Raw genomic sequence first — 27872 nt, 5'->3', positions numbered from 1 at the left:
GCACCGAGGAAACATCCAGCTGGCCCCGTATAAAGGATTGACTAGCCACGGCTAACAGTGAGTGTGGCTGCAGCCGTGAAATCTGAGGACGCTCTGGAAAAGGACTCACATATATCGATATTAAAAAGAAAGCCCACGCAGTTGAGTGAGAGACTACACGCACCGACCACAGCTTTAATATATATATACGGATACAGGTGCAACAGCATATCAGAACAGGTGCAGTGAGTATAAATAAGGAATGTTAATGGTGGATAAGGACTGAGTAATTTTTAGTAACATCGGATCCCAGTCATCAGGTTATTTCTTGGAACCACTATATGGATATATAGTCCATGGTCAACCAAGTGTCGGTCTGGGACATGAAGTGAATCCCATGTTTAGGGGTGTGGTCAGCCTCCATAGGGGGTGTGGGCAGCCAACACAGAGGCTTGGCTAACCATTACAGAGTGTATGGTCTGGGCCCCATTTGAAGTATATTCCATGCAAGATAATTTACCAGATTAAAGCACTGTAGAAAATACACCATAGTCCTGTGCAGTATTTTGTAACATACAGTATGTATAATGTATAATTCTAGTGCACAGTCTGGAACCTGATCCCTAGACGAGGAGAAGGGCCCTCAGGCACTGGGGCACACCAGGGGTTTCCTCTGTACCCCTGTGGGACAGTCCGATCCTGGGTCAACCAAATCTAAAAGGTTTCTTTTTTCCAGCCTGAATGTTGCAATTGCATGTGCAAAGATACAAGTAACCAACTTCTATTACCATTTGAAACTGTGACCACTGTGACTGAAGTAAATATCACTACCGAAAAGCACATTAACAGTGATGTCGTTACAATCAATACAATTCTTATAGGTCAAAATACGGACATTCATGATGCCGATATGTTCAAAATGCTGATAGTCACAGTATCGACATTTGAAATGCCGACATGTCAAAATACCAACATGAGTTTTTTCTGGGATTTTGTGTCAATGTTGACATAGGTCGACATGGACACTGTCTAAGTGTACTGCGTCTCCTAGCATGTCTCGCTGTGCTCACCATGCTTGGGCACGGTGCCTCGCTCTACTCGGCACACTATTATATTCCCCCTCCAGGTCCACTGGGATGGTAAAGTATGAACAAGTCTGTTTTGGGGCAAAAATTCCTTAAAAATGCATGTCAGCAATTCAAATGTCGGTATTCTGACTAAGTCGGCATTTTGAACATGCCAGCATAATGAATGTCAGTATTTTGACTGTCGGTATTTTGACTGTCAGTCAATGGGTGTCAGGATTATGACTGTCGGTATTGTGTCCATCGGTAAATCAACTGCTGCCCTTCTTACAGGTTGATTACGGTTTACATAATTTCCAGCCAATATACTAGCTGAACATATTGAGATTACTGTTTTTATATTTGTTTAATATGGTAAATTGTGTATGAAAAAAAGTATTTTTAATTTCAACAACTGGTATATTTATATTTAATCTACTGTTCATGCACGGCCTCCTCTGGTGTTAGTTTGGATTGTTGAATTGAAATCTGTACAGATAGGTTTCCGGAGACCGTTGCAGTGAAGCTGTTGTAAATATGGTAGCTCAACTAATTACTTATTTATTTAAAATTGTAATAAACTGTTTGCTAACGCCCATAGGGGAATATTTATTTTTAAATCCAAAATTGGGCCCACAGGACATTAAATATTTTGAAGGCAAAAACTTTCACCTTATTTTATATGCACCATGAATTTCACAATTAATCAGAGAGGTCCTTTTAGAAGAATACAATGTCATATGTAGTCATTTTATTCCTATTTATGTAAATAAAATATTCTGTTTTTAAATGAAGAAGTTGTCACAGTGCCGGTTGGGAGAACCATTTGGCTGGGGTTGCTGTCCGTGGCACACCATGTCTGGCTAAGCACTTAGTCCTGAGAGATTGAGTATGGAGGAAAAAAGCCAAACTCAGTGGGTTAGAGAATGTAGAATCATGATGGATGGTGATAAATGAATAAATGAACAGGCAAACAAATCTTTTTAAAGATCTAACAGAAAAACATAATTCCACTTGTTGCTGGTGCAAAGCTTTGTAGACACTATAGCTTTATAAGGGTTAGGTTCCGGATACTGGAGATTGAGATCCCAGCGGTCAGCATGCTGACACCAGGATCCCGGCCACCAGAATGCCAGCAGGGTTGCGCTTGCCACAGGTTCTATTCCCACTCTATGGGTGTCATGGACACCCATTAGTGGGAATAGCCCTCTGCCAACATTCTGGCGGCCGGGATCCCGGCATTGATATGCCGACCACCAGGATTGTGACTACATCCCCTTTATAAAGTAAGAATATACAGTAGGTGAGTAACAAAACTAATGAGAATTCTTCTGTGCACTCTAGGAGCTGCAGTCTGCGACTGTGTTAATGGTGTGTCACCACCCACACACTGATAGAGAACTCTGAATGCTATAATGTAAACACAACCACAAATAGCGCTCACTATAACCAAAATATGAAGTCACCATACATAATATGGACCAGTGTTCATGTGATGTTATATAGTCCTCGGGGTGTCGACCACTTTAATGATGAAGCAATAACGGACTCTTCATAAAAAATGTAAGTCTTGAAAATTGAAAATCTTTGTAAATCCTAAGTCTCTATTTCATCCTTTTCTCAATTTTATATATCCAGAATTGAAGTACTCTTTCTTTTTTTTTTTTAAAGAAAGAGTTGAAAGTAGAGACTTAGAATTTGCAAAGATTTTCAATTTAAGTAGCTATGTAGTGACTGAATTTGAAGAGAGTTTGCTAAAAAAGGGTTTGAAATTTGCACCAACCAATGGTCTCAGCAGGTTTGAAGCATACATTGACCTACTGAAGTTTATAAGAAAATTAACATTGAAGAAATTCTTTGATGAGAAAAATGTTGAAGATTTGAAGGTGGATGATGAACCATCAATGTTCAAACCCAAGTCTATCTTTTTTCCCACCTTCAAGAAGGGATGCTTTATCGAGACTTTTGAAAAATGAATAAAGGAAGATATAGAAAATAAACAATTCAAAAAGGTATGATGCCCCAATCTGAGTAAAAAAGAGAAGGAGGCACTTACTGCTTTAAAGGAAAATACAAACATCATAATAAAGCCAGCAGACAAAGGCGGCAGCACGGTGGTGCAGAATGTGGAAGATTACAAAACAGAAATATATAAACAACTTGTGGAAGTAACGACTTATAAGAAATTAAGAACTTATCCGACGGAAAGTGTACAACAGAAGATAGAAATATTCCACGATCGATATGAGAAAAAGAAAATGATTACTGAGAAGGAAAGAAAATACTTGTATACCGATGCTATTCACCCTTCCGAAAATCCACAAGAATAAGGAAGTACGTCCCAGAAGACCTATTGTGGGAGGAACGGAATCAGTTACATCAAATCTTTCCAAATATATTTTTATATATTACAGCCCATTATAAAGAAAACTCCTTCCTATACTAAGGACTCACTACATGTAATCAATCTCTTATCAGGCCTGACATGGGATTCAGAATGTTTTTTGGTAACAGTAGATGTAACCTCGCTGTATACCATTATAGAACATGAGAAGGGACTTGATGCAATGTCCCATTTTTTGGATTTAGAAGGGTTGAATTTTAGTCTAAAGGATTTCGTACTGGAGGGGATCAAGCTGATACTCACCATTAACTTTTTTTGGTTTATGGATTCATATATTTTGCAAATTAAAGGCACTGCAATGTGCACCAGGTTTGCCCCTAGCTATACTAGCCTTTTCATGTCCTACTGGGAAAAACTTTCAGTTTTTTAGGGGCCATGGCTTTGGGGCAAACCTGGTGCTCTGGAAGAGATACATTGACAACATTCTGTTTGTATGGAGGGGTACAAGAGGATCTCTGGATGATTTCTGTACTTACCTCAATTCTAATGCTATAAATATCCATCTTACATTTAACATAGTGACCATACGGTAATTTTTTGGGATCTCATCATCTTCTTTGATGTGTGTGATACACATCTATTTGCACACCGTATAGCTGCACATCAAGTTTTGTTGCGCATATTTACTAGAAACATCTGTGATCAAACTGTTAAGAAATAATGTACAAAGGGGCCGCTGTGGAATGCAGGACAATAGGAAGTATAGGTCTATGCCTTCCACTAAGTGGATGTTGTTCCTTCAAAAAGAAGCTGCAGCCCCACCACCGGGACTGGTCTCTTCCGTGTGAGAGACATGATGAGCCACTTCCGGCGGAAGTAAGCGTGCGTTCCGAAGAGTATACCGCTGTTTGTGTGAAGATTTTCGAAGAATTAAGCAACTTTGTTTATATAAGAATAATACTGGTAGTTTAAACTATATAATATTTTATTTTAAACTTGTGTGATGCTATTTTGACCCGACCCCTCCCCTTCCTGAGGAGGAACTTGGAAGGGTATAAATATGTACATCCGTAGCTCTCTCCTCACACCCTGAGGAAGACATAATTGTTGAAACGCATTGGTAGAGAGCGCTGTGGAGTCTTTGGGAAGTACTTGAACTCTGAATTTACACCAGTGATTACGGCCTTGAGGGGGACAATCCAGACAACAAACCCCTATAAGTTACGTATCCCTTGGTTTCTAACATCTATACTAAATTCATGAGTTAGGAGTACACACCGCTTTTAAATTGTTTATTGTTGTATTTTTTTATAAATATATTGGAGAAGCATATGGGTTACTCAAACGTCCCCTTTACTTCCCTTTCCTGAAATTAAAAAAATTTTTTTTTTGAGATTGAAATCGGAAATAAGAGAAGAAAAGAGGAGGAGTGACGGTGAAAAGATACCTTTATGAGAAAGACAACGTATTGATAACAGTAAGTTGGGTACGCCCGATATCAGTTGACTCTCTTATTACTGGTGTAAAGATACCTTTATGAGATTTATACAGCCCCGCTAGTAGTAAGTTGGTTACGCTCAATTATCATAACCCCTTATATACATCACTGAGGTGGCCCTGTAGGAGATATGAACCACGTGGGATCAGGAATTACATTTTTTACGAAGAGTCCATCATCGCCTCATCATTAAAGTGGTTGGCACCCCTAAGACTATATAACATCACGTGAACACTGGTCCATATTATGTATGGTGACTTTCTATTTTGGTTATAGTGAATGCTATTTGTGGTTGTGTTTACATTATTGCATACAGTAGGTGAGGTCTGATTGATGTGACACTGAGCAGAAGTGCTGCGATCAGATCTGAATTAGGCCCATAGTTGCTTCCTGCCTATTACATAAAAATGTAGAGAACTAAACGAGAGGGGTCCTGCTCGTGAGTTTACAGTATATTTTGTAGGGAGCAATATTCCTGTTTGTTACTCATGACTTTTAGGTTCCGGAAGAAATCTGTTTATTATTTTATTTTATCATTTTATGACCCTTTTGTTTTATGAGATCATTGCTTTGATAACTCCTTGCCTCTTTCCAACTTGTGCCTTACCCTTCATGTGTACCACTTTATTTATTACTACATTTCCTACAGGATCTTGAACAAACATATTTATTGTCCATATTGTTACTACTCTCGTGTATATTATAAAATAAATCTGGAAAAATCTGATTACACTGCTAAAACTAAAATATCTTTTCTTTCCTTTTTAAGTGTTGTGTATTATTTTCTATGCATTCCACCATTATAACTTGATTTAACAGAACTTTTATTGAGGTTAAAAGTTAAGTAAAATAAAAGCTGGTAGACAACACTACAAAAGTATTGTATCCATACTTCAGAATACGACAGTTGTGTGGGTGTATTTCTGTAATGGCAAATTTCCGCAGAGGAAGGGTCCTCATTTTCTGTTAGTTAGAGCAAGAGATTGTGTTATATCCTAATGTACAAAGTAAACTTTATCTTTAAATTATGTGTTGGTATTTGTTGGAAATACTGTATGTGTCATCTGAAAAGGAAGGAACATTGCTGCTATCAGCATCACAGAACACAAGGATTTGGATTCTGTTATAAAGCACATCATTAATAATTCTATATTCAGCTACAAAATTACATGTACTTCCTGCCAAATGCATTTCCCTCTCCATCGTGCCAACATTTCTGCCTAAGTGAGAAAATAACTGTAAAATGTTAATCTGATGTAATATATATTATCTATCTATCTATCTATCTATCTATCTATCTATCGATCTATAATTTAGCTTTTTTATTTTGTGATGTAAAAAAATTTTTCCAAGAATTTTGTAAGGGAACTATTTTGTATTTTGTATCTGGATGTAAGGTCGACAATACTAAGGTTTTGGTTGACAAGCTTTAGGCCAACATGGACAAAAGTTCAACATTGACACAAGAAAAGGTCGACATGAGTTTTTTACAACTTTTTAAATTTTCAACTTTTTCGCACTTTACTATCCAAATGGACTACGATTTGGAATAGTAAAGTTTTCTCGCCATGCAAAGTGATGCGGTGCACAAATTGGGATTCCAATTCATTTTAAGGAGAAAATGACATAAAATCCCCGTAAAAAAATAATGTCAACATTTTCCTATTTTTTTCTACTTTTGTCAATGTCAGCCTTTTTTCCTATGTCGAACTTGTGCCTGTCAACCTTTTGGGGATGACCTAGACACTGTTGACCTTTTTAAGGTCGACCCATTGATCCATAACATTTGTAATTTACCTCATGGAACTACTTTATGGGTACTTTTCACACATAGTCCAAATGACCCAAGCTGAAATTAAATTTACAATACAGATGTGATGAATATCTTACATACTGTAAACTGTTCTGAGTGATGGAATGCATTTCATATGCATGTACAGTAGGAAATTAAAGCCCAATACTGTGAGTGACCGCCCCTGGTCAGAAAAGGGTGACAACTTTGTGTGAGGTTGTTGGTAGGCGATGTTTGGAAAGGTCAGTCTATAGAGGTGGTTTAAGGGGAGTTTATCAGGGCCATTTTGTGATTAGGGGTGTATGTAGTGGCCATTTTGGTATCAGCTCTTCAGTTGTGCAGCTTCCCACCCTCCCTTTCTTTAGCTTTCATAGTTGGTTTTGGCGATATTTGTGGCAGAAAGAATGGTAGCAGTCGCTATCTGCCTTTAGATCTTGAGATGCCCAAATACCCTCAAATACCAGGGTTAGGCTGATTCTACTCTATTGGGGTCAGCTGCACCCCAGGTTCTGATGGGCCCTTTGCTCTGTCACCACACTCAAGGATACCTATCTAGTGGGATGTGGAATGTATGCAGATGGTGATGTTGCTTAGTGGGGCCATTCTTTCTTCACCACCATACTTTATCTGTCCTTTTTCCTCTTGCTCACTTATTTAGTAGTTTATCTAAATATTACATTAAAATAAAGCTAGCTTTCCTTTTCCCCTTATATATACCACCATGCCATTATGTTTATTACAGTAATGATTAAATGTGTAGAGGAGAAGTGGTACTGTGCTGGTTGTCAGGGTGGGCAGCAGGTAAAAGTAAGGGGTTGCTGCAGGGAAGGTGGAGACACTACAGATCCCTAATGAATATGATACTTGATAGAGCGTTTTCTCACACTAACCCAATACAATAAGGATATGGTAGAGACACGGTTGGTTTTCTTAGAAAAAACCCTTTATTAGGTTAATGGATACAGTGCCTTTAAAAGATATATAATATATATGCGCATGTGCACGTGAGTTATTAAAGCCCAATATATGGATGGTTTGAGTGATCTAAAGGGGGTGTGAGTTCTAATATCGGTATACCAAGGGTTACAGAGACGACAATAAAATTTACTGACACAAAACAAAAAAACAATAAGAAGAGTCCATATGCACTCTGTGCCTGATTCTTATATCTAGGGAATGCGCTCCTGCGACTTACTTCTCCTATAGTTGAACCAAAAATTCTTGGTGCAATTCAGTATATGGATATAGTTGAAAATTCCTGGGTAGAAGGTGCAACCTCCTTCCCTTTTTATTACACTGTGGAACGTGGGTTAACAGTATTCCCTTTTGGGGTGTCCATATAGTAGGTGGCGTCCAGATCCTATCTTAATACTTGATAAGGTGTCATCCTGGCCTGCAATCTCCAATGTGTGTCCGCACAGCTGATTGTGGTGTTGGTCACTGTGATCAGCGTTCAACACGTTTCATCAACCAGGATGGGAATTGAGTTAATGAGCATCCTGACGAAGACTGCCATAGATGAAATGCGTCAAATGCTGATCACCATTACAACATTTTTGGAGCCTGACTGCAAGAATATTCCCCATACTGAGATGGCGTTTGTTCCTGCACCCTATGGGAAAGAGTCCCACTTGCAAAGTCCCACCATTGCTCAGCTCCTTCCACCAGAAATTGCCCATGCACAGTACGTCTGCCTAGTCAGACTTGGCAGTGCTACGTTTCACCGCTACTACTAAAGGGTTACCACCAGAGTAATTGACATAATGAATAGGCCCCCAAGTCTTTCTGCACATTAACATTTATCCCCCTGTAGTGCTGCATGGTTTTGCCAAGTTGTGAAATTGCACCTTCTAGTTGGATATAAACCTAACTGTAAATGAGACCCTAAATAATTAGTTAAAGCGTAGAAATACATTTTACAACATATCCTCTACGGTGATTTTGGCTTGCATGTTATAATTTTTATAATAAAACTGACAAAACTAAATCAGAATGATTGTTAGATCTGATCAAAATTTGCATGGAATGTTTGTCAGTTTGGATAAACAACCTTGTTAGTAGGTGACCACATAAACCTGTGTTCATTCATCATTAGTTTGCAAATGTTGCATCCATTGTATTAAATCTGTAGTGCCCAACTACTAGGGAGAGCGGGCAAACATGTGTGGGCATGGTTACACTCAATTGCAAATACTGAGACCCTGTCCGCGGTGCAAAGTTGAAAGGGACTCGTCAGACCATCTTAGGGTCACGGCTACTGCTCCCTGGCAGGCCTGTGTTACTTATACCAGCCCCCCCTCCCCCCTCGCTCTCGACTCCCCTGTTCATGAAATAACCAGTTGTAATAATCAATGTAAAAGTCTGATTGTAATGGAACTTTCTATAACTTCAGGTACAAAGCACAAAACAATGGTGGAAGCCAGGAATGGAAGTGGAACTATTAAAGCATTTCCCCGAGCAGTTGTAAAAGGTAGAGGACCCATTAACAAGATAAATACTGGTCTGCAGAACAAAACATTTCACTGTGAAATCTGTGATGTTCACGTTAACTCTGAGACACAACTTAAACAGGTAACAGCAATTTTTAAACATAACAACTTAATAGAGTATGGCTATACCATAAGCATTAGAATTTTTAACGAGTGTACTGTAATCCTCTGTATGTAATTAGTACAACCCTTGTGAGATATACCTAATTGTAAGTATGTTTATTGACGAAATGCATAACTCCTGTACAGTAAAGTGGCCTGAGATGTGAAAAGCACCACTGCCTCACAATGCTTGGTCTTGAGTGTTCACATGTTATCTTTTTTATTTTCTCTTAAAAGATGGAAAACTTTTGCTATATTACATTTTTTACATTTTGTTTATACACTTGAATTGGTTGCAGCTTATAGTTTATAATTGTAACGTGTAAGGGAAAAACCCCTAAAAAGTTAATTGCAAAAACCCAGTTTGCAGAAAGAAATTGCAAAATGAATGCAAAAAGCTCTTGATTAATGTTGGCTTTTCAAGTTGCAGGAAATGCTCATGGATTATATAGTGTCTAAAGAATCAACTGAGAAAGGGGATTGCAGAGAGGAAGATTCCTAGCTATTGTCATTCCACGTACATTACAACTATGAATATTGTCATTTTATATCATGCAAATACAGCAGATAAAAAGACAAATAACCATATTCTGCCTCTAAGACAAATACATCTGCTAGACAGACAATTCATTTTTATGTCTTATAAACAGAATTATTATTTTGTATGCTACTGTTTAAAAGGGTATATTGTATATATTGTTGTTAAATGATTACATCCTATTTTTAGCTTGGAACTTTTCACATGTAAAGCACGCTTTTTAATTTTGACATTTGGATTACTAAACAAATTGATTGTATTGCTTAAAAAAAGCAATAAAAAGTAACAAAAAATTATTGGTCTTACACATCTGGAACATACTGTCACAATACTGAGTAGCATTGTATCTGTGGCCGGTGGTTACCAGGGAAACAGTCAAAATATACTGCACGCTTTTGATGCACTAAAAGTGCAAGTATATACTGTATGCAGCATTCACATGTGTAGCAATGTATATATGCACTTGTGGTGGCACAAGATCATGTGCCAAACTATACATACTGTACGTGTCCGTATTCAACTAGCATTTTTTGCGCTTTGTGGCAATAAAAGTATTGCGCTACACCATGAATTGTAGGTTTAGCTTTTAGCTTCTTTTCCACCCAACTTCATAGTCACATACAAACAGTATTGTAGTATATTGGTAGCTTAGAATTTATATTTGGCTATGTAAATTTGCACAATGTAGGGTAGTAGGAAGCACGGCACAGCTCAGCAATATCAGCCACGGTTCTTGCCTTATTATCTGAGATTAGTACAGTATACTTATGCTTTTATCATAAAATAATTCGAATAGGTTGCAAATCCAGTAAAAATACTATGCGCCAGGTGCATGAAACAGCTCAGTCACATTTATCATGGTGTGCCAAATGTCGCTATTTGGCGCCAATTTAAGGCAAGGTGAATAATGGCAAATGTGTATCACAGTTTATATCCTGTAATGGGAACTGGTTAAGTTACAGCTGGTCGGAATCCTGACAAGCGGTACAATGCTGACACCGGAATACCAGCAAGACAGCTATTTTCCCTCTGTGAGTGTCAACGACACCCATAGAGGGAGAATATACAGTAACCTGTGGCGAGCACAGCAAGCCACTGTGCCCGCAGCGTGGTGTGCGCAGCGAGCCCGTAAGGGGCTTTCGAGCACTCACCCCTTTGCCGGCATACTATTGGCCGGGATGCCGCTGTCGGTATTCTGACGGCCGGCATCCCAGTCAGCGGTAATTCATACTGAAACTGTAATATTTAAAATACGTATGTACTGATTTCCTCAGCTGTGATACTGAATTGTCACAAGTTAAATAATACAAAGCAGACAAGCTGTGTTGTACTATTTCCTCTTCCCTAGTTCTGTATGCACATTATATTATGCCCTTTTGTTCACTGAACCAGTTTTAAAACACAGGAGGTTCCCATGTAAGATTTCTTCACAGGGACAAGATACACCAAAGTGCTATAGTACAGTACTGTACTTCATGAATACTACTTGATTGGCAACTTTTCTCTGATAATAGTTGATATAGTACAAGGCCCTTAATTGTATTGTTACAAGCATTGCAGCTGTGACATTTGAAGTAACCTTTTGTGTTGGAAAATAGAAATGTTTTACATTTGTATTTATTGATTGTGTCACCTTCAACCAACTGTAATAGCAAATGTTTTCCTTATTAAATGAAGCATGTGTGGAATTATTTGGTTTTAGATCACAAATAATACTGTTGTATTATAACCTTCTGGGCTGTTGGCAGAAATAATGCACACTTGAGTGTTAACCCAGGATACAGATGTGTCCATACACACCTAGCCTCAAATCATGCTAAATAGCCCCATTTGGTGCGCCATGAAAAATATGTGGCAAGGACTTTGTGATTTATCTGTGCTAAAACACTAATACTAAGTAAGCAAAATAAGATGCAAAACTGAGGTAAAAGTAGCACAATGGAGGGAAAAGTAACAAAATTGAGTAAAAAGTACACAATCGCTATACTAAATTTGCAACTTTATACCAATTACCTTACTACAGACATACTAATCCTAAGGGGTATATTCAATTAGGGTCGGATCCATTCTGACATGCATTTGTCGGAATGTATCCGACAACCCCTATTAAAATCTCATCTCAATTCGACTTTTAAAAAGTCGAATTGAGATGAGGGACCCAGAGAAGGAGTGGGGGCGGGGAGCCGCTGGGAGACCAGCGGGGACAGCCGCGGGCAGACGGAGGAGAGCAGCGCTACAGTAGCGCTGCAGGAGGATGTCACACAGCCGCCCGACCTCACGGCAGTGTCCACCCAGATCCAGCAAGCGTGACCTCACTTGCTGGAGCCGGGTGGACGCTGCCGTGAGCGGCGCGGCTGTGAGACATCCTGCTGCAGCGCTGGGCTGTAGCGCTGCTCTCCCCTGTCTGCCTGCGGCTGTCCCCCATCTACCCGTGGCTCTCCCCCCTCTCCTCCTCTGGGTCCCACATCTCAGTCCGACATTTTTTTATGTTGGACTGAGAGGGTCGGAAACGGGGCCAAATCCTGTCGAATTTGGCCCAGTTTCACTCAAAAGTACGTGAATCGGCAGCTATACTGTCGATTCACGTACTATTCGACAAGTCGAATTCCACGACTTGTTGAATAGGACCGAATAGGCCGAATCACAATTCGACCTTAAAAAGTCGAAAACTGCCATCTTTTCGACAAACGGGGCAGTTTTCGAAACCAATTGAATATACCTCTAAGTAACTAAATACACTATAAACAAAGCAAAATGTAAAACCGAGGAAAAGTTATGCAGTTTGTGTAAAATCGTAAAATAGGTCAGATACAAGTGACCTGCGCCATGCATCGTTATTTTTTATCTGCAACTTTATACGAATTCAACCAAAAAACACTAATCCTAAGTAACTACCAAATGTGTACTAAGACAAAAAAAAAAATTATGGAAAAAGTAGCAAAATCGAGGAAAAGATGCACAGCACAGGAATAGCACCTGGCATCTCACTCCGTACAGCATAAAAGGGATAGGTATATGCAGTGCTGTTTCTAGCAGCAGGCAAGCTGTATGATCACACCGGGCACCTACCGCGGCACTTGAATGCTGCTATAATAGGCTCCCCCTCCTTCCAGCCATAGAATTCCACTCTCTGGGCGGAGTTTCGTGAAATGACTCTGTTGCATTGTGACATCATGAAGCAAATGCATAATTTTGAGAAACTCTGCCCACCGAGCAGGGTACTATGGCTTGGAGGAGGGGGAGCCAGTAACAGTAGGGAGCTGCTGTTGCTGGCCTTTGGTGCCAGTGAGCATCACCCCTGGCAACGAGCATTACACACCCTGGCAACGAGCATGACAGCCAGAGCAAGAAACCCCTGGCAATGAGCACTACACACCCCTGGCAATGAGCATGACAGTCAGGGCATGAAACCCCTGGCAATGAGCATTATACACCCCTGGCAATAAGTATTACACCCAGAGCACGAAACCCCTGGCATTGACCAAGGGACCCAGAACATGAAACCCCTGGCAACAAGCAGGTAATTCAAAAGTAATTAGGTGCCTTACTGCGGGGCATAATGAATCACAGGCATTGTTGTGTGTGAGACATAATATGGTGCCAGGAGCATTACTGTGTGGGAATTTAATATGGTGGAATTTTTTTTCATTCTTGTGATGGCCTAGGTTTGTTTGTGCAGGTCAAAAAATGTTTTTACTGCCGCACTGGGAGCCAAATTGTCTAGAAACAGCCCTGTGTATGTGAGACACATCTGTATCATCAATCTCTAAAGTATTCTCCATCTTTTTTGTCCTGTTTGATTAGGGTTTTACAATTCCATTAGTTTATCCAAGCAGTGTACACACATAAAGGGGTCAGGACTATAATAACTTAAATCCAATCCTAGAACAATTTATAGATACAATTATTTTAGAATACTGACAGAATCAGAGGAGAACCAGCTCCATTATGTTCTTGGTAATGCAGGTTTAAAATGGAAGACATTAGACCAACATGTAGCCAATCCAAACCAAGAGGAGACAGTATAGTATGCAATCTCCATACAATTATGGTGCTCACTGCAGAGTCACAGGGCACGTTTTGGAAATACTTTAGGTAAGGGAATATTATCCATTAGCTATTTTCATTTGTATGTAATTAGAAAGATTAGTGGCGGGGTGTAATGGAGTCCGAGATTGCCAGAGGTGGGGGATGCTGGCATATTTCAGATGTTTTTTACAAAGGGGCAATCACTTACAAGGCATGGTTTTGTTTTGTAAGTGTTTGTCCCTTTAAAAAAAATCCACAAGCGACCGGCACCCCACACCTGCTGCAATCCCAGACTCGATTACATCCCATTGTATAACTGCTTTATTACAGGGGTTGTTTCTATTTAAATCAAGTCAATTAGCCAATGTGCACTTCTTGTTATTGCAGTAATGGAGGCATCTGTGATGCCTCTGGCTCAGCACTGTAAACATGCTATTTAAAGAACAAATTAAAATGAGAGTTTATTTATCTGTCAACAAATTGCTTTTTACATTTCTAGGAGTCTGGGGAGTCTATTAATTAATTAATTTTAGATAAGCTCTTTCCCCTGAATTTTCACCAGAGAAAGGGCTTTTTCAACATTTCTCAATTTATCAGATGGAGAACTAATACAGCAAGATTTAGAATTTTCTGTGTTGCCAGTGTAATATGTCATGGAGGTGAGGATACAGATGGTGTGGAGAGGTGTAAACTGGATATACCTTTGTAGTGCATCATTCATCTCACTTTTTTCTTCAGTGGCAACTCGCAACTCAGTCCACACCCTACCAAAAAGGCAAGGGTTCCCCAATCAACCACATACAATGGGGTAAATTTACTAAGATCGAAGTTCTATTTAAGATGGGATGTTGACCTTAGCAACCAATCAGATTCTGCTTCTCATTTACCTAGCACCTTCTAGAATATAATACCTGGAATCTGATTGGTTGCAATGGGCAACATCCCATCTTAAATAGAACTCTTATCTTAGTAAATTTACCCCAATGAGAGACAAAATATATTCAAAAGTATTTTTAGATTTATTTGTAATTACCTTAAATATAGACTAAAATGGATTACTATTATTAAATGATTAATTACCATGACATTCACAAATAACAGACAGCAGATTGCAATAAAGCAATTTAACATTCTCATAAGTAATACTTTCTTCTAAATATTACACAACTATACTATATTGATTATACTACAATAGTGGATAAACTGGCTCTTTGCCAACCAGCCTAATTTCCAAATATTTCTACAAACCTACTTACCATTATGCAGTTGGACTTTCAATAATCAACTAATGATGGATAGCCTTATTACACTATATGATTAAGACAGGATGTAAAATGTCCAAGGCACTCTTCCAGAGTAGTAAATAATTTTAAGTGACTAATATGATGGCAAACCAAGTTACTTAAAGATCTTTGTGTGCACAGTTAGAACCCATAAAACGTGTTATGTGTAATATGTAATGTAGCAAAGTCTATTACAATAAAGCAGGTGCTGAGGTGTACACATAAAATGGTTTTCTCACCAAAGTCTGAGTAAGTGTCTCAGGCCATACCTGTCTTTCCAGAAGATCAGCGCAGCTTTGCACTGTAACATTTTAACTTTGTGGCACTACAAGACCCTTTAAGACTACTTATCAGAAGCTTATCTCTGTTGGCTGTAGCCAGTCTAAAGCAAATGGCTTTGCATTTTTCATCAGCTTCTATATGCAGCTTTCCTCTGCTTCTAAGGGCTGTGTACACCTAAAACCTTCTTCTGCACAGTTTCAATTGGTTCTCCTCAAGGTTCTTTCATTACCTCTCAGTAGCATCCTCTACACTCCCAGTCACTTCATTCTTGCATGCATCTCTTCTCCAACTGTCACTCTTGTCCACCTTCCAACAATCATTTACTTACCTATTTTTTTCTCTATGCTCCTGCAATGCATTCTGGGGCATATCGTTTCTGACAACTGCAATTGACTGCAGCCACAGCAGCCATTGCCACATTGGGAACCAGTGAAAGTGAGACCTCATAAAAAATGCGGGGTATCACTCTACACTGCTTCTTATTGGACAGAGACTTACTGCAATTTATCAAACAAAAAAAAAGCTTTGCTTTTCTATGCTGAGTGTCGCCACATTGAGATTCCGTTACCCTATATGGGGTCGGAAAGGCTTTGCAGGATCCCCTCCAGTCAAAGCTCAATGCGCATGCATGACCAGATTTTAATTTGTGCATCTTTTTAATAATTAGACTCCTGAGTCTCTGATTATACTGCAAGCTTCTTATAATGTAGATTAGCTAAAGCCATTTAATGTTGGTGCTTGTACTGTCTCTTGCACTGTATATTTTGCAAGTTTCACCCTTGGTCACTCATAGATACATATAGGATTCATCTTGCACTTGCCCAAAATGTTGCAGCTCAAATTGGTCGTTGTTTTTCAGTATGACTGGACAGTTCTTTGAGAATTGGGATTTATTTTCTCTAGTGGTTATCTTCCTGAGAGTCTCAAAATTACAAAATTTTCTCAATTGCAATTGCATTGAGTGAAAGAAAGTGCAGCTCAAAAATGCTGCTCTTCATAGTGACATTGTGAAGCTGCAATAAAATCTGTTTTTATCAAAGAGTTTTCAATTCACTGATGGATAGTAACTGCTATGCACAAACTGAATGTATCAATTGTATATATAGATATATAAAGACCCATTATTGCTATATTATGGCATACAGGATGAGACTGGGAAGTGGTGTGTATATATTTGTGAATGTGTCATATGTATAAGACTATGGGCATATAAAGTGACATTTGTCTGATGTACACAGTACATGCATCTTGAAGTGAAAACACTGTATTTTGCTGTACAGGGACACTTATATTTGTTTTACTATAGCGTGCATGCTAAGTACTTAATTTTATGCTGTAGTAAGTACATATTTAACTATGCCATATTTTAGGTGTATATATTTTTAGCACAGTGCACTAAATCTTGCATTTTGCTGTAATGGTGTGTTAGTTCTATAACATATTCAAAAAAAGTGATAATACAATGAGCCCCATTACTGATAAAGATGATTGGGACTCACCCTGCATAGAAGGTGCAAGTCTCACACATACTCATCAGTGCACAGGGTTCTTGGGGAAAGAAAATGCTTGTCTTTGATAAAGCACCAGATAATATTAGTTTTTTCTCTATATTCAGGTATACAGCTAGTGTGGGCATTGAGTTAAAAACTGCCAAAGATTGATATGGCAAATTGTGCAGAATCGCAATTACTCATCTCCAAGTCAGGGCCGGATTAAGTCTTGGGTGTGCACGGGGCAATTAAGACAAAGGGGCCCCGGTGGAAGAGGGGCTGTATATTAGATTGTGCATACCTCCCAACATGACCAATTCCAGAAGGGACAAAATGCTCTCTACCTGGATTTCCCTATTAATATAGGATTTGTGTCACCTGTCTTGAACTATTTAATTGATAACAAAGGTGTTTCAACACAGGTGATTGCAATCATAACTTAAGAAAGAAGTCCAGGTAGACAGCATTTAGTCCCTCCTGGAATGGGTCATGTTGGGATGTATTTAAACCAGAGGTTCTCAATCGTAGTCCTCAAGGCACCCCAATGGTCCAGGTTTTAGGTCTATCCATGGCTTAACACAAATGGTTAAATCAAACTGACTGAGGTGCTAATTAAGTCACCTGTGGCCAAGCATGGATGAACTTAAAACCTGCACCATTGGGATGACTTGAGAAACTCGTATTTAAACCAATGGTGTAGATTAGATTTAAACTAATAGTTTAATAATGCCTGGGTGGCACTGCTTATAGCTCCACCTACTCAAGAGACAACTATTTTAGTCAATTTTTATAAAAATGTACTTGTAGTGGAACAAAGATAATTTAAGCAACCTTAAACTGCAGATAGAAAAATAAAATCTATAATTTATCTTGCCACATGCAGGAATAGCAACAGCCTATGTACTACTTACACACTGGAGCAGGAATATGGAGGACTCTGTGTGTGTGTGTGTGTGTGTGTGTGTGTGTGTGTGTGTGTGTGTGTGTCTCTCTCTATCTCTAGACCAGGGATGGGGAACCTTCTTCCCTCTAGCTGTTGTTGAACTACACATCCCAGCATGCCCTGAAACAGCTTTACCATGGCCACATAGCAAAACTGTAGTAAGGCATGCTGGTATGTGTAGTTCAACAACAGCTGGAGGGCCAAAGGTTCCCGACCACTGCTCTAGACCCTCATTAGATAACAGGTTACACAGGACCCAGATACTTCAAGTGCACAGTGTGGAACTTGATCCCACTGGGGGTTTCCCCTCTACCCTTGTGGGCCAGTCTGACCCTCTAAGTAGGAATATATAGGAATGTGTGGCTGAAGCTAAAATGGATGTAAAGAGATAGGAATAATATAATATAACTGTAAATAGATAGGAATAATATACTGTAACTATGTTATGAGAAGATAAATTGAAAGAATGATATACTGTAACTATTTTATAAGAGAAATTGAAAGAGTAGAACCTACAATAGATTTGGTCCTTTATGTGCACTTGTCAAAAGCATTATAATGGGTACTGTGGGAAACTGATTTAGAGGAAGGCTGTGTGGTGGTTTGGAGTGTATGTGCTGGGACAGAAGTGAAAAAGAGGCAATGTATATTTGATACTGAACTTTGAATATAGGAATAGGTGTTGTAGCATTAGGATTTAAGTACTAGATTGATAGTGGAGTGGAGTGTGTAAAAGTGACAATGAAGCAAAAAAAAAGGTGAAGAACATATAGAACTAAAACCATAAAGATCAAGCTGCATGACTGTATAAAGACATTTTACCACCAATCCATTGCTTCCCTAGTGGGTTCAACTAAAATTCATGTAACATTTATTAATCTCTAAAATTTTAATTACAGTTACAGAACAGTACTTTTCAGCAACAACGTTGGAAAAAAAAATATAGTGGTGAATTATACGCAACTGCTTGGATACTTTTTAAAAGGTTAATTAGAATCAACATTGCAGTACAAAATTATCAGTAAATTCATATATTTTTTTTGTTAAAGGCAATGCTGTATGTACTGAATGGGATTTATAATATCAAACCTATGTCACAAAGAAAATTATAAAATGTAAAGAACAAAATAATAAAATATTTAATAGAAGTAATGAAAACTATTTAACCTTTAGCTAATTACCTTAGTAATTACAGGTCAGCACTGGTGTTGAATTTATTATACAGTATAGAACTTCAGAATATATTTTGAAGTAAATTAAAATATTCCAATCTATCCGCTGCTCAGTTTATTAGGTCACAAGAGTCTTCCTTAGTCATTGTGCACCATTTACTGCAACTAATTCTACTTTATGAAGCCTATTAAATAACTCTTTTTTTTTTTTTACAGAAGAGAAAAGGTTGTCAGGTGCAAAATGGAAAAGTTTTCTCTTTCTTCTTTTTCAGTTTATGATGACTTTATTAGTAGGAGAGGCTGCAGTACATGCCTCATCTCAAAGATGCAAGCACACTTGCCATGCAACCTACAGATGTGTCCTCATACACCTAGCCTCTATATACCATGTGGCACGAGACACCTAGTGCGAGTGAGCTACACCAAGTGGTGCAGCATAGCGTCTTTTGCTTTTAATTTGCATCTTATTTGCACCACAAATGCAGCAAATACCACTCAGCGTATAATGATAAAATTACATGAAATGGTAAACAGCAATAAAAACAAAGTACAAGGGTTAGTAATGGTCCAATGTAAGATATCCTGGGACTATTGCAGAGATTACTGCATCCTAAAAAAGATATACTAATATATAAGCTGCTTGTTCATGCAAATTAGCAGTGGTAAAAATAACAGATGATGGGTATAGAAGTATGGATCCACTGATGGTGTGAAGTAGAGTGTTTTTCAGAATAGCTCCCTGCTGAGCTCCAAGACTGGTAACAGGGAAGATGATTTGAAGTGCTGGTTAATAGAGTCACTGCATGCACCTTAATGGATGCAAACACGTTTTTGAATTTTGTTTTTTAAAGCGGCAATCATTTACACAGCAAAATCATGCCTTGTAAATGATTACCACTTTAAAAAAACATCAGAGATCGTCCAGAATCCTGCACCTCCAGCAAACTCGGACCCTATTACATATGTCCCATTGATTGAATTAGGAGACACATTGCACCCATAGGCATGCCCTAATTATTGTTTTATGCATGGGATTGAATAGGCAATGGGGTAAATACCATTGTGCAATATGTTACCATTCCCCATCTAACCAGGCAAATGTAACAAGTGAGAATCTGACAACATTTAATAATGAAGCATACTGCTGCAATTATATAGGAAAAGTCTACAACTTTATTGGAATTGTGGAGTTTTGTGATATAAAGTCTGAAATCAAGAATCGTACAGAACTTTTTCAAGTTTTAGGGGTCTGTTCATGAAGCTGTGTAAAGTGTGGAGAAGTGAGCCAGTGGAGAAGTTGCCCATGGCGACCAGTCATCTGCTATGTATAATTTATACAATGCACTTTACAAATGTCACCTCAACACATTTTGGTTGCCATAGGCAACTTCTCAACTGGCTCACTTCTCCACTCTTTTTCACTGCTTCGTGAACAGACCCCTTAGTCTGACCTTGAAACACAAAAAAAAAACACACAAAAAAAAATCACATCAAAAGCAAATATACATACAGTACCTACAGTAGCATGACGGTGTGTTAGGGTCTCCTGCCCTGTGCTGCCACGTCGTCATGGCAACCGGGAGACAAGTGCTAGTGGAGTAACCTGAGCGCAGCTGATACTCCGGTTCGGGTCTTTTGCTGTGCAGTGGTTATAGGCTCTGTGCACAGCAGGGGATTCGGTGCTGGTTTTTGTGCTCACAGTCTGTGAGGTCTGAGTGGGGCGTGGACAGCACCTGCTTTATAAGGCCTCTTTTCAGAGTAAGCAGATGCTGCTGAATCTTTGTTGGTTAGTCAGTTCATGAAAGTTAGCCAGTACTGTGTAGCTTTGTATTTGTTTGTTGCTTACTGCAAATAGGCCTGGGGATTTGGTATTACACTCTGCCAATCCAGACCTAGCAGTAAGACTGGAGTCAGTCGTTTAGCTTGCTGGGGTTCTGTTACTACTCTGTGAACTTAGCAAGTTTGCGGCTGTATTCTAAGACTTGCCTGCCTAAATCCTGTCTCACTGTGCTAGGTGTCAGGGGTCAGTTTAGTGGCAGTAAGCTAAAACCTGTGCACTGCAAGTGAGAATTAGGATTGTGGAGATTCTCCTTGTGTCTATCATTCCATCTCTGACCAAGGAGTTTACTGCCACACCCGTTGGTAACCCTTTAGGGTTTTGCTGTTGCCCTTAGCAACAGCATTTCGGGTTCTCTACGTATTAAAACACAACATCTTGCTTTTCCATCTGTGCAGTTCTAATACAAGGGAGATACCCAGTTCCTTAGCCTCTGGGCTTCTCTGTTCACTTTGTGTGTATTTTGTTACCCTATCACCTTCTGTGTACGTTATGTCATATTCCCCAGTTTGTCTGTGAGTCCATTTGTTTCGCATAACAGTTCAAACACCAGTACATTCCTGCAGACACTGGAGTGCATAACAGTTCTGACACCAGTACTTTCCTGCAGGCACTGGTGTGCATAACACGGTGGCAGCATAATCCTATTGGGCTGATGCTCTTCAGTTTGGGCAGGGGCTCAAGATAGAGGGTATAATGAATATGAATGTTAAAGAGTATCATGGTGTTACAGTTAAAAACCCACCGGCCTCTTGTCAGAAAGCTGATCATTAGGAGGAATTTCACTATCCAAGATGATATCCTCAGGTACACAGGTTGCTATGGGCCACATCTCCACTTTTAAAAACCTCACACCTTAGTTAATATACCCCAAAGACTAAATTTGGAAATGGATTGTTAAAGTCTTTTAATGGCTTAGTCAGTTGTCAGACTTCAATCACATAGAGATCTTTGCAATCCATTAACAATTTGAACTTCTTTGCAGGGAAGAGTAGGATAGAGTTGGTAGAAACTTTTTTCAAAAAGATACTTTGCTATGAAAAGCAAAAAGGTGCTTTCTCAAAGTGTCAGTTTAGTGGTGTACACAGTGATGCAACCAGGGTATTGTAGTTTTTTTTTTGTTATTACTTTTTCATAAAAGTTTTGTTTTCACTAGAATTTTGTTGGCATCAAGGTGACATAAAATGTGGGAAAACATCTGATTTATCTTTAAGTGGATTTCATTCTTTATAAAAAGCAAAACAAAACACTCCAATTTCAATTTGGTGAGACAGAAGGGGGCTGGCTGGTGAGACAGGAGAGGGCTGGCTGGAGAGGCAGGAGGGGCTGGCTGGAGAGACAGAAGCGGGGTGGCTAGAGAGACAGAAGGAGGCTGGCTGGACAGAAAGAAGGGGGCTGGCTAAAGAGACACTGGGGTTGGAGAGACAGAAGGAGAATGGCTGAAGAAACACTGTGAAGCTGTAGCTGCAGAGTCATGGGGGCATGAGACTGGAGAGAACTGGATAGGAAGTTTTCAGGATTGCTGGCACATCACTTCCTCCTTTGTACCTTCACCTGTGTTACTATGCCAATCGGGGGGGGGGGGGAGGGGGGGGATAGTGCCACCCTCAAATTTGCCTCTGGGTTCCTGATATCATTTTAGGGACTGCCAAGGACAATTCATGGGGCACACACTACTGTTTACTAACAGATTCATATACAAACCACATCACAGGTGCACCTTACTTGTCAGTCCAGCACATTTCAAGGTGCACCTCTACTTCTCAGTTTTGGAGGTACCCATGAAACATTCATTTGCTCTTAATTTTTGCTAAATTAATACAATGTGGAGTGAAACATCACATCAGTCCAACCAATTAATGCATTAAAAACATGGGGGAGATGTATCAAACATTCTAAAGAGTGTAGAAAAGGACAAGTTGCCAATAACAACCAATAAGCTGCTATCATTTTATAGAGTGCACTTGATAAATGTTAGCTATAAGTTTATTGATTGGTTGTTATGGCAGCCTCTCTGTCACACTCGCGGCACTGCGGCTGCCGCGCTTACCGCTCCGGGTGCGCTGGGTCTCCCGGCGGTCGCCGCCCCCGGTGGGCTCCGGGTCGTCGCGTCTTGCTGGCGCTGCCTCCGGCGGGTTCCCGGGGTGTGGGCGCCGCCATTGCGCCCGGCATCCACGAGAGCGTGGTGAGCGGGTGACGTCATCGGCTCCTTCTGCCAATCGGGAGAGGGCGGGAAGTTCAAAGGCAGACGCCGTACAGAGCCCCGGCGCCTGAGTATCATCTTTCCAATGATCACCAGTGCTAGCAGCGTTCAGCGTGTTCTCAAGCTGAACGTCTCCTGTGTTCCAGCATTACAGAGTATCTTTCAGTGGGACATTCCCTGTGCTACCAGCGTTACAGAGTATCTTTCAGTGGGACATTCCCTGTGCTACCAGCGTTACAGTGTATCACTCAGTGGAACCTTCCCTGTGCTACCAGCGTTACAGTGTATCGCTCAGTGGAACCTTTCCTGTGCTACCAGTGTTACAGTGTATCACTCAGTGGAACCTTTCCTGTGCTACCAGCGTTACAGTGTATCACTCAGTGGAACCTTCCCTGTGCTACCAGCGTTACAGTGTATCTTTCAGTGGGACATTCCGTGTGCTACCAGCGTTATAGTGTATCACTCAGTGGGACATTCTCTGCGTTACCAGCGTTACAGTGTATCTCTCAGAGGGACACCTCCTGTGCTTCCAGTATTACAGGGTATCCCTAAGTGGAACGCCTCCCAAACTTCCAGAGTTACACTGAATCTCAAATCCTCATTTATTTCTTCAGCATCACTCACAAGTTCTTCATTCTTCTGTGTGCTTCAACATCGTTCTCAAATCTTCATTCATCTCTTCAGCATCGCTCACAAGTTCTTCATTCTTCTGTGTGCTTCAACATCATTCTCAAATCTTTATTCATCTCTTCAGCATCGCTCACAAGTTCTTCATTCTTCTGTGTGCTTCAACATCATTCTCAAATCTTCATTAATTTCTTCAACATCGCTCACAAGTTCTTCATTCTTCTGTGTACTTCAGCATCGCCCCCAAGCCTTGGCCACAACTAATTCTTTAGCATTACACGTCGGTTACAACGGCTAAGTTCTGCATGAGGAAAACCTACATCCGGCCATCCCTGCTCCGGCCCAGCTGTGGTTCCTCTTTCCGATCATCGGAAGAACCCCCGAGTTCTCAACACTTCCATCCCAGGTCAGTGACAGTATACTCAGGCCACATGGACCCGGGGGATCGGAACCCAGAGTCAAGCGCCATCCAAAACTTGGCTTCCCGAGTTCAGAGTCAGGAGGCGGCACAGAGCCAGGTGATGCAGTATCTCCAGGAATTATCCGGCCGGCTGGATCAAATTCAGGCTTCCCTGGCTTCAGTAGTTCCGGCTCCTGCTCCTGTACCCGCTCCAGTAGTCATCTCCAGTAATGTTCAATCCTCGTCTGGAACCAGGTCTTGCCTTCAGCTTCCCACTTCCTCTCGTTATAATGGGAATCCAAAGAATTGCAGTGGTTTTCTCAACCAATGCAAGGTGCATTTTGAACTTCTCTCACACAATTTCCCCATGGATCGGTCCAAAGTGGCATACATTATTTCCTTGCTCGAAGGTTCAGCGTTGGATTGGGTGTCTCCGTTGTGGGAACGATCTGACCCATTGGTTTCCAGTTACACTAATTTCATCGCGTCATTCCGAAGGATTTTTGATGAGCCCGGCAGAACGACCGCTGCTTCCTCGGACCTGCTCCGAGTCCGTCAAGGTTCCCGTTCTGTGGGACAGTATGTGGTTCACTTCCAGACCATTGCCTCAGAACTACGCTGGAATAATGATGCTCTCAGGGCCGCTTTCTGGAACGGCCTCTCTGACCGTCTGAAGGACGAGCTGGTCACTAGGGATCTGCCGGATCCTTTAGAAGAGTTGATCTCACTCTGTGTCAAGGTGGATATTCGCATGCAGGAACGAGGTGGCGAACGTATTCGGTCGGATCGATCCAGATTCCGGCTTCTCCCGCCTAAGCAAACAGTTACCCCAAGTCCGGACGAACCCATGCAAATCAACCAATCCCGGCTGTCCCCGGAGGAACGACAGTGCCGTCGTGAGGGTAAACTCTGCCTCTACTGTGGAGCCGCGGATCACTTTATCAAGTTCTGCAAGTCCCGTCCGGGAAACGGGCAGGCCTAGCTTGTTCCGGAGGAGTCAAGTTAGGGGTTACATCTAAATCTTCTCCAACAGTGGATTGTTTACTCTCCGTGTCTCTGTTTTCTGAGTCTATAGCCAAACCGGTTAAGGCCCTGCTGGACTCTGGGGCTGCAGGGAATTTTGTTTCTCTTTCTTGTGTTCAGAGTCTGGGTTTACAGTTACAGTCTGTCAAACGACCTATTACGTTGACTGCCATCAATGGTACCAAAATATCTAATGGTCTTATTACAAGTCGCACAGAGCCAATCAAGCTGCAGGTTGGAGCTCTGCATCAAGAACATTTGGAGTTTCTAGTAATTCCGGAAATGCCTCACGATCTTGTTCTTGGTCTACCTTGGCTTAAAATTCACAACCCTCACGTCGACTGGAAGTCGTCACAAATATTGTCCTGGAGTTTGTTTTGTCACTCTAGTTGTCTCACTCCTGTTTACCCGCTCCGTGCATCTTCCAAGTCGGATGAGGAGCTCATTTCGGAGGCCTATCAGGAGTTCACAGATGTGTTCTTGGAACAGGCGGACGATCAGTTACCACCCCATAGACCCTGGGACTGTCATATTGAACTTATCCCAGGGAAAATGCCACCCCGGGGACGCACATATCCCTTGTCATTACCCGAGACCAAAGCTATGTCAGACTATATCAAATCTAATCTACTGAAAGGATTCATTCGCCCCTCTACCTCCCCGGCTGGAGCAGGTTTCTTTTTCGTGAAGAAGAAGGACGGGGGGGTTAAGAACATGTATTGATTATCGTGGCTTAAACGATATCACCGTTAAGAACAAATACCCTTTGCCGCTAATCACAGAGCTATTTGATAGGGTTCGTGGAGCCCACGTCTTCACTAAGCTCGACTTAAGAGGAGCCTATAATCTGATACGTATCCGAAAAGGGGGATGAATGGAAGACGGCCTTCAATACCAGGGACGGGCATTACGAATATCTGGTAATGCCGTTTGGCCTCAGCAATGCCCCTGCCATTTTTCAGGGATTTGTAAACGAAATCTTCCGAGATATGTTATACCAAATCGTAGTGGTGTACTTGGATGACATTCTGATATTTTCTAAGAATCTTGCAGAGCACAGAGTACAGGTCAAAGAAGTACTTCTTCGCTTACGAAGGAATCATCTCTATGGCAAGATTTCCAAATGTATCTTTGAGGTCCCTTCAATTCCGTTACTCGGTTATGTCATCTCGGGTACGGAGCTTCGCATGGATCCAGAAAAACTCACTGCCATTCGGGACTGGACTCAGCCTCTCTCCTTGAAAGCGGTACAAAGATTCCTGGGCTTTGCAAATTACTACCGGAAATTCATTAATGGATTTTCTACCATCGTTGCACCCATTACTGCCCTAACCAAAAAGGGGTCTGACCCAAGTCTCTGGACTTCCGAAGCTGTAGTAGCGTTTGCCCGGTTGAAATCAGCCTTTATGTCTGCTCCGGTACTCCAACAACCGAATTTCTCAAAACCATTCTTCTTGGAAGTCGATGCTTCCTCAGTAGGCATCGGTGCCGTCCTTTCACAGTACTCTTCTGATGGGAAGTTGCATCCATGTGGTTTCCATTCTCGTAAGTTCTCTCCTGCTGAACGAAACTACACCATTGGAGATCTGGAACTTTTAGCAATAAAATCTGCCCTAGAAGAATGGAGGTACTTATTGGAAGGTGCTAAGCACCTAATTACTATTTACATCGATCACAAGAACTTGTTGTATATCAAGACGGCCCAGTGCTTGAATCCCTGTCAAGCTAGATTGGTGCTCTTCTTCACTCGGTTCTCGTTCATTATTAAGTACCGGGCAGGGACTCTTAAAGCTAAGGCTGATGCTCTGTCTCGTTCTTTAATGGCCTCAGATGAGGAGAATTCCTTTGAAAAGAGTTTAATTCTCAGTCCAGTCTCTATTTCAGCAGCTCCCACCTCTCTGGGTCCTCCTCCTGGGAGAATGTTTTTACCAGTTGAATTTCGACCAAAGTTACTGCAGTGGGCTCATATATACAAGTTTTCCGGTCATCCTGGAGTTCAAAAAATGTTGGAATTTCTATGAAGGTCATATTGGTGGGACACCATGAAGAAGGATATACAAGATTATGTCAATTCATGTCCTCAATGTGCTCAGCACAAAACTCTTCGTCTGCCTCCTGCGGGGTTGCTTCGTCCACTGTCCATTCGTAAGAAACCCTGGACCCATATTTCTATGGACTTTATTAACGAATTACCCCTCTCCAAGGGTTACAATACCATCTGGGTGATTATTGACCGCTTTTCAAAAATGGCACATTTTATTCCGTTGACCGGTTTACCAACGGCTCCCAAGTTGGCTTTACTATTTATTCATGAACACTTCCGCCTGCACGGGTTACCTTGGGAGATAGTCTCTGATCGAGGGGTACAGTTCACTGCAAGATTTTGGAGGGCCCTCTGCTCAGCCTTACAAATAAAACTCAAGTTCTCATCTGCTTACCATCCACAAACCAATGGGCAAACTGAACGTGTCAATCAAGATTTAGAGACTTTTCTCCGCGTTTATCTCTCTCCTTCACAGGACGATTGGGTGGAACTGTTACCCTGGGCCGAGTTTGCACATAATCATCTGTACCACTCTTCCACTGGTGAGTCCCCATTCTTCATTAATTATGGATTCTATCCACGAGTCCCAGAATTACCAATTTTTCCTTCGGAGGATGTTCTCGTTGCAGCCTCCACTCTCCGGCACTTCAGTCAAATCTGGAGTAGGGTTCATGCTAATCTCAAGAAAATCTCTGGCCGCTACAAATTCTTTGTGGATAGAAAACAGCGAGCA

At 40.8% G+C, this 27872-nt stretch overlaps 1 protein-coding gene across 4 annotated transcripts in view; it reads left to right on the top strand.

Moving 5' to 3' along the window:
- ZNF385D (zinc finger protein 385D) overlaps positions 1 to 27872 on the top strand; it is a 442245-nt gene that overhangs the window by 400397 nt on the left and 13976 nt on the right. For all 4 annotated transcript variants that reach the window (XM_063922204.1, XM_063922205.1, XM_063922206.1 and 1 more), the window contains one exon: positions 9070 to 9248. In XM_063922204.1, the coding sequence (XP_063778274.1) occupies positions 9070 to 9248 (179 nt within the window). The remainder of the gene's footprint in view (positions 1 to 9069; positions 9249 to 27872) is intronic.

The sequence above is a fragment of the Pseudophryne corroboree genome, chromosome 5, assembly GCF_028390025.1.
Source record: "Pseudophryne corroboree isolate aPseCor3 chromosome 5, aPseCor3.hap2, whole genome shotgun sequence".
Lineage (NCBI taxonomy): Eukaryota > Metazoa > Chordata > Amphibia > Anura > Myobatrachidae > Pseudophryne > Pseudophryne corroboree.
The sequence above is the reverse complement of the archived record's forward strand: the minus strand, read 5'-3'. Positions and strand labels throughout refer to the sequence as shown.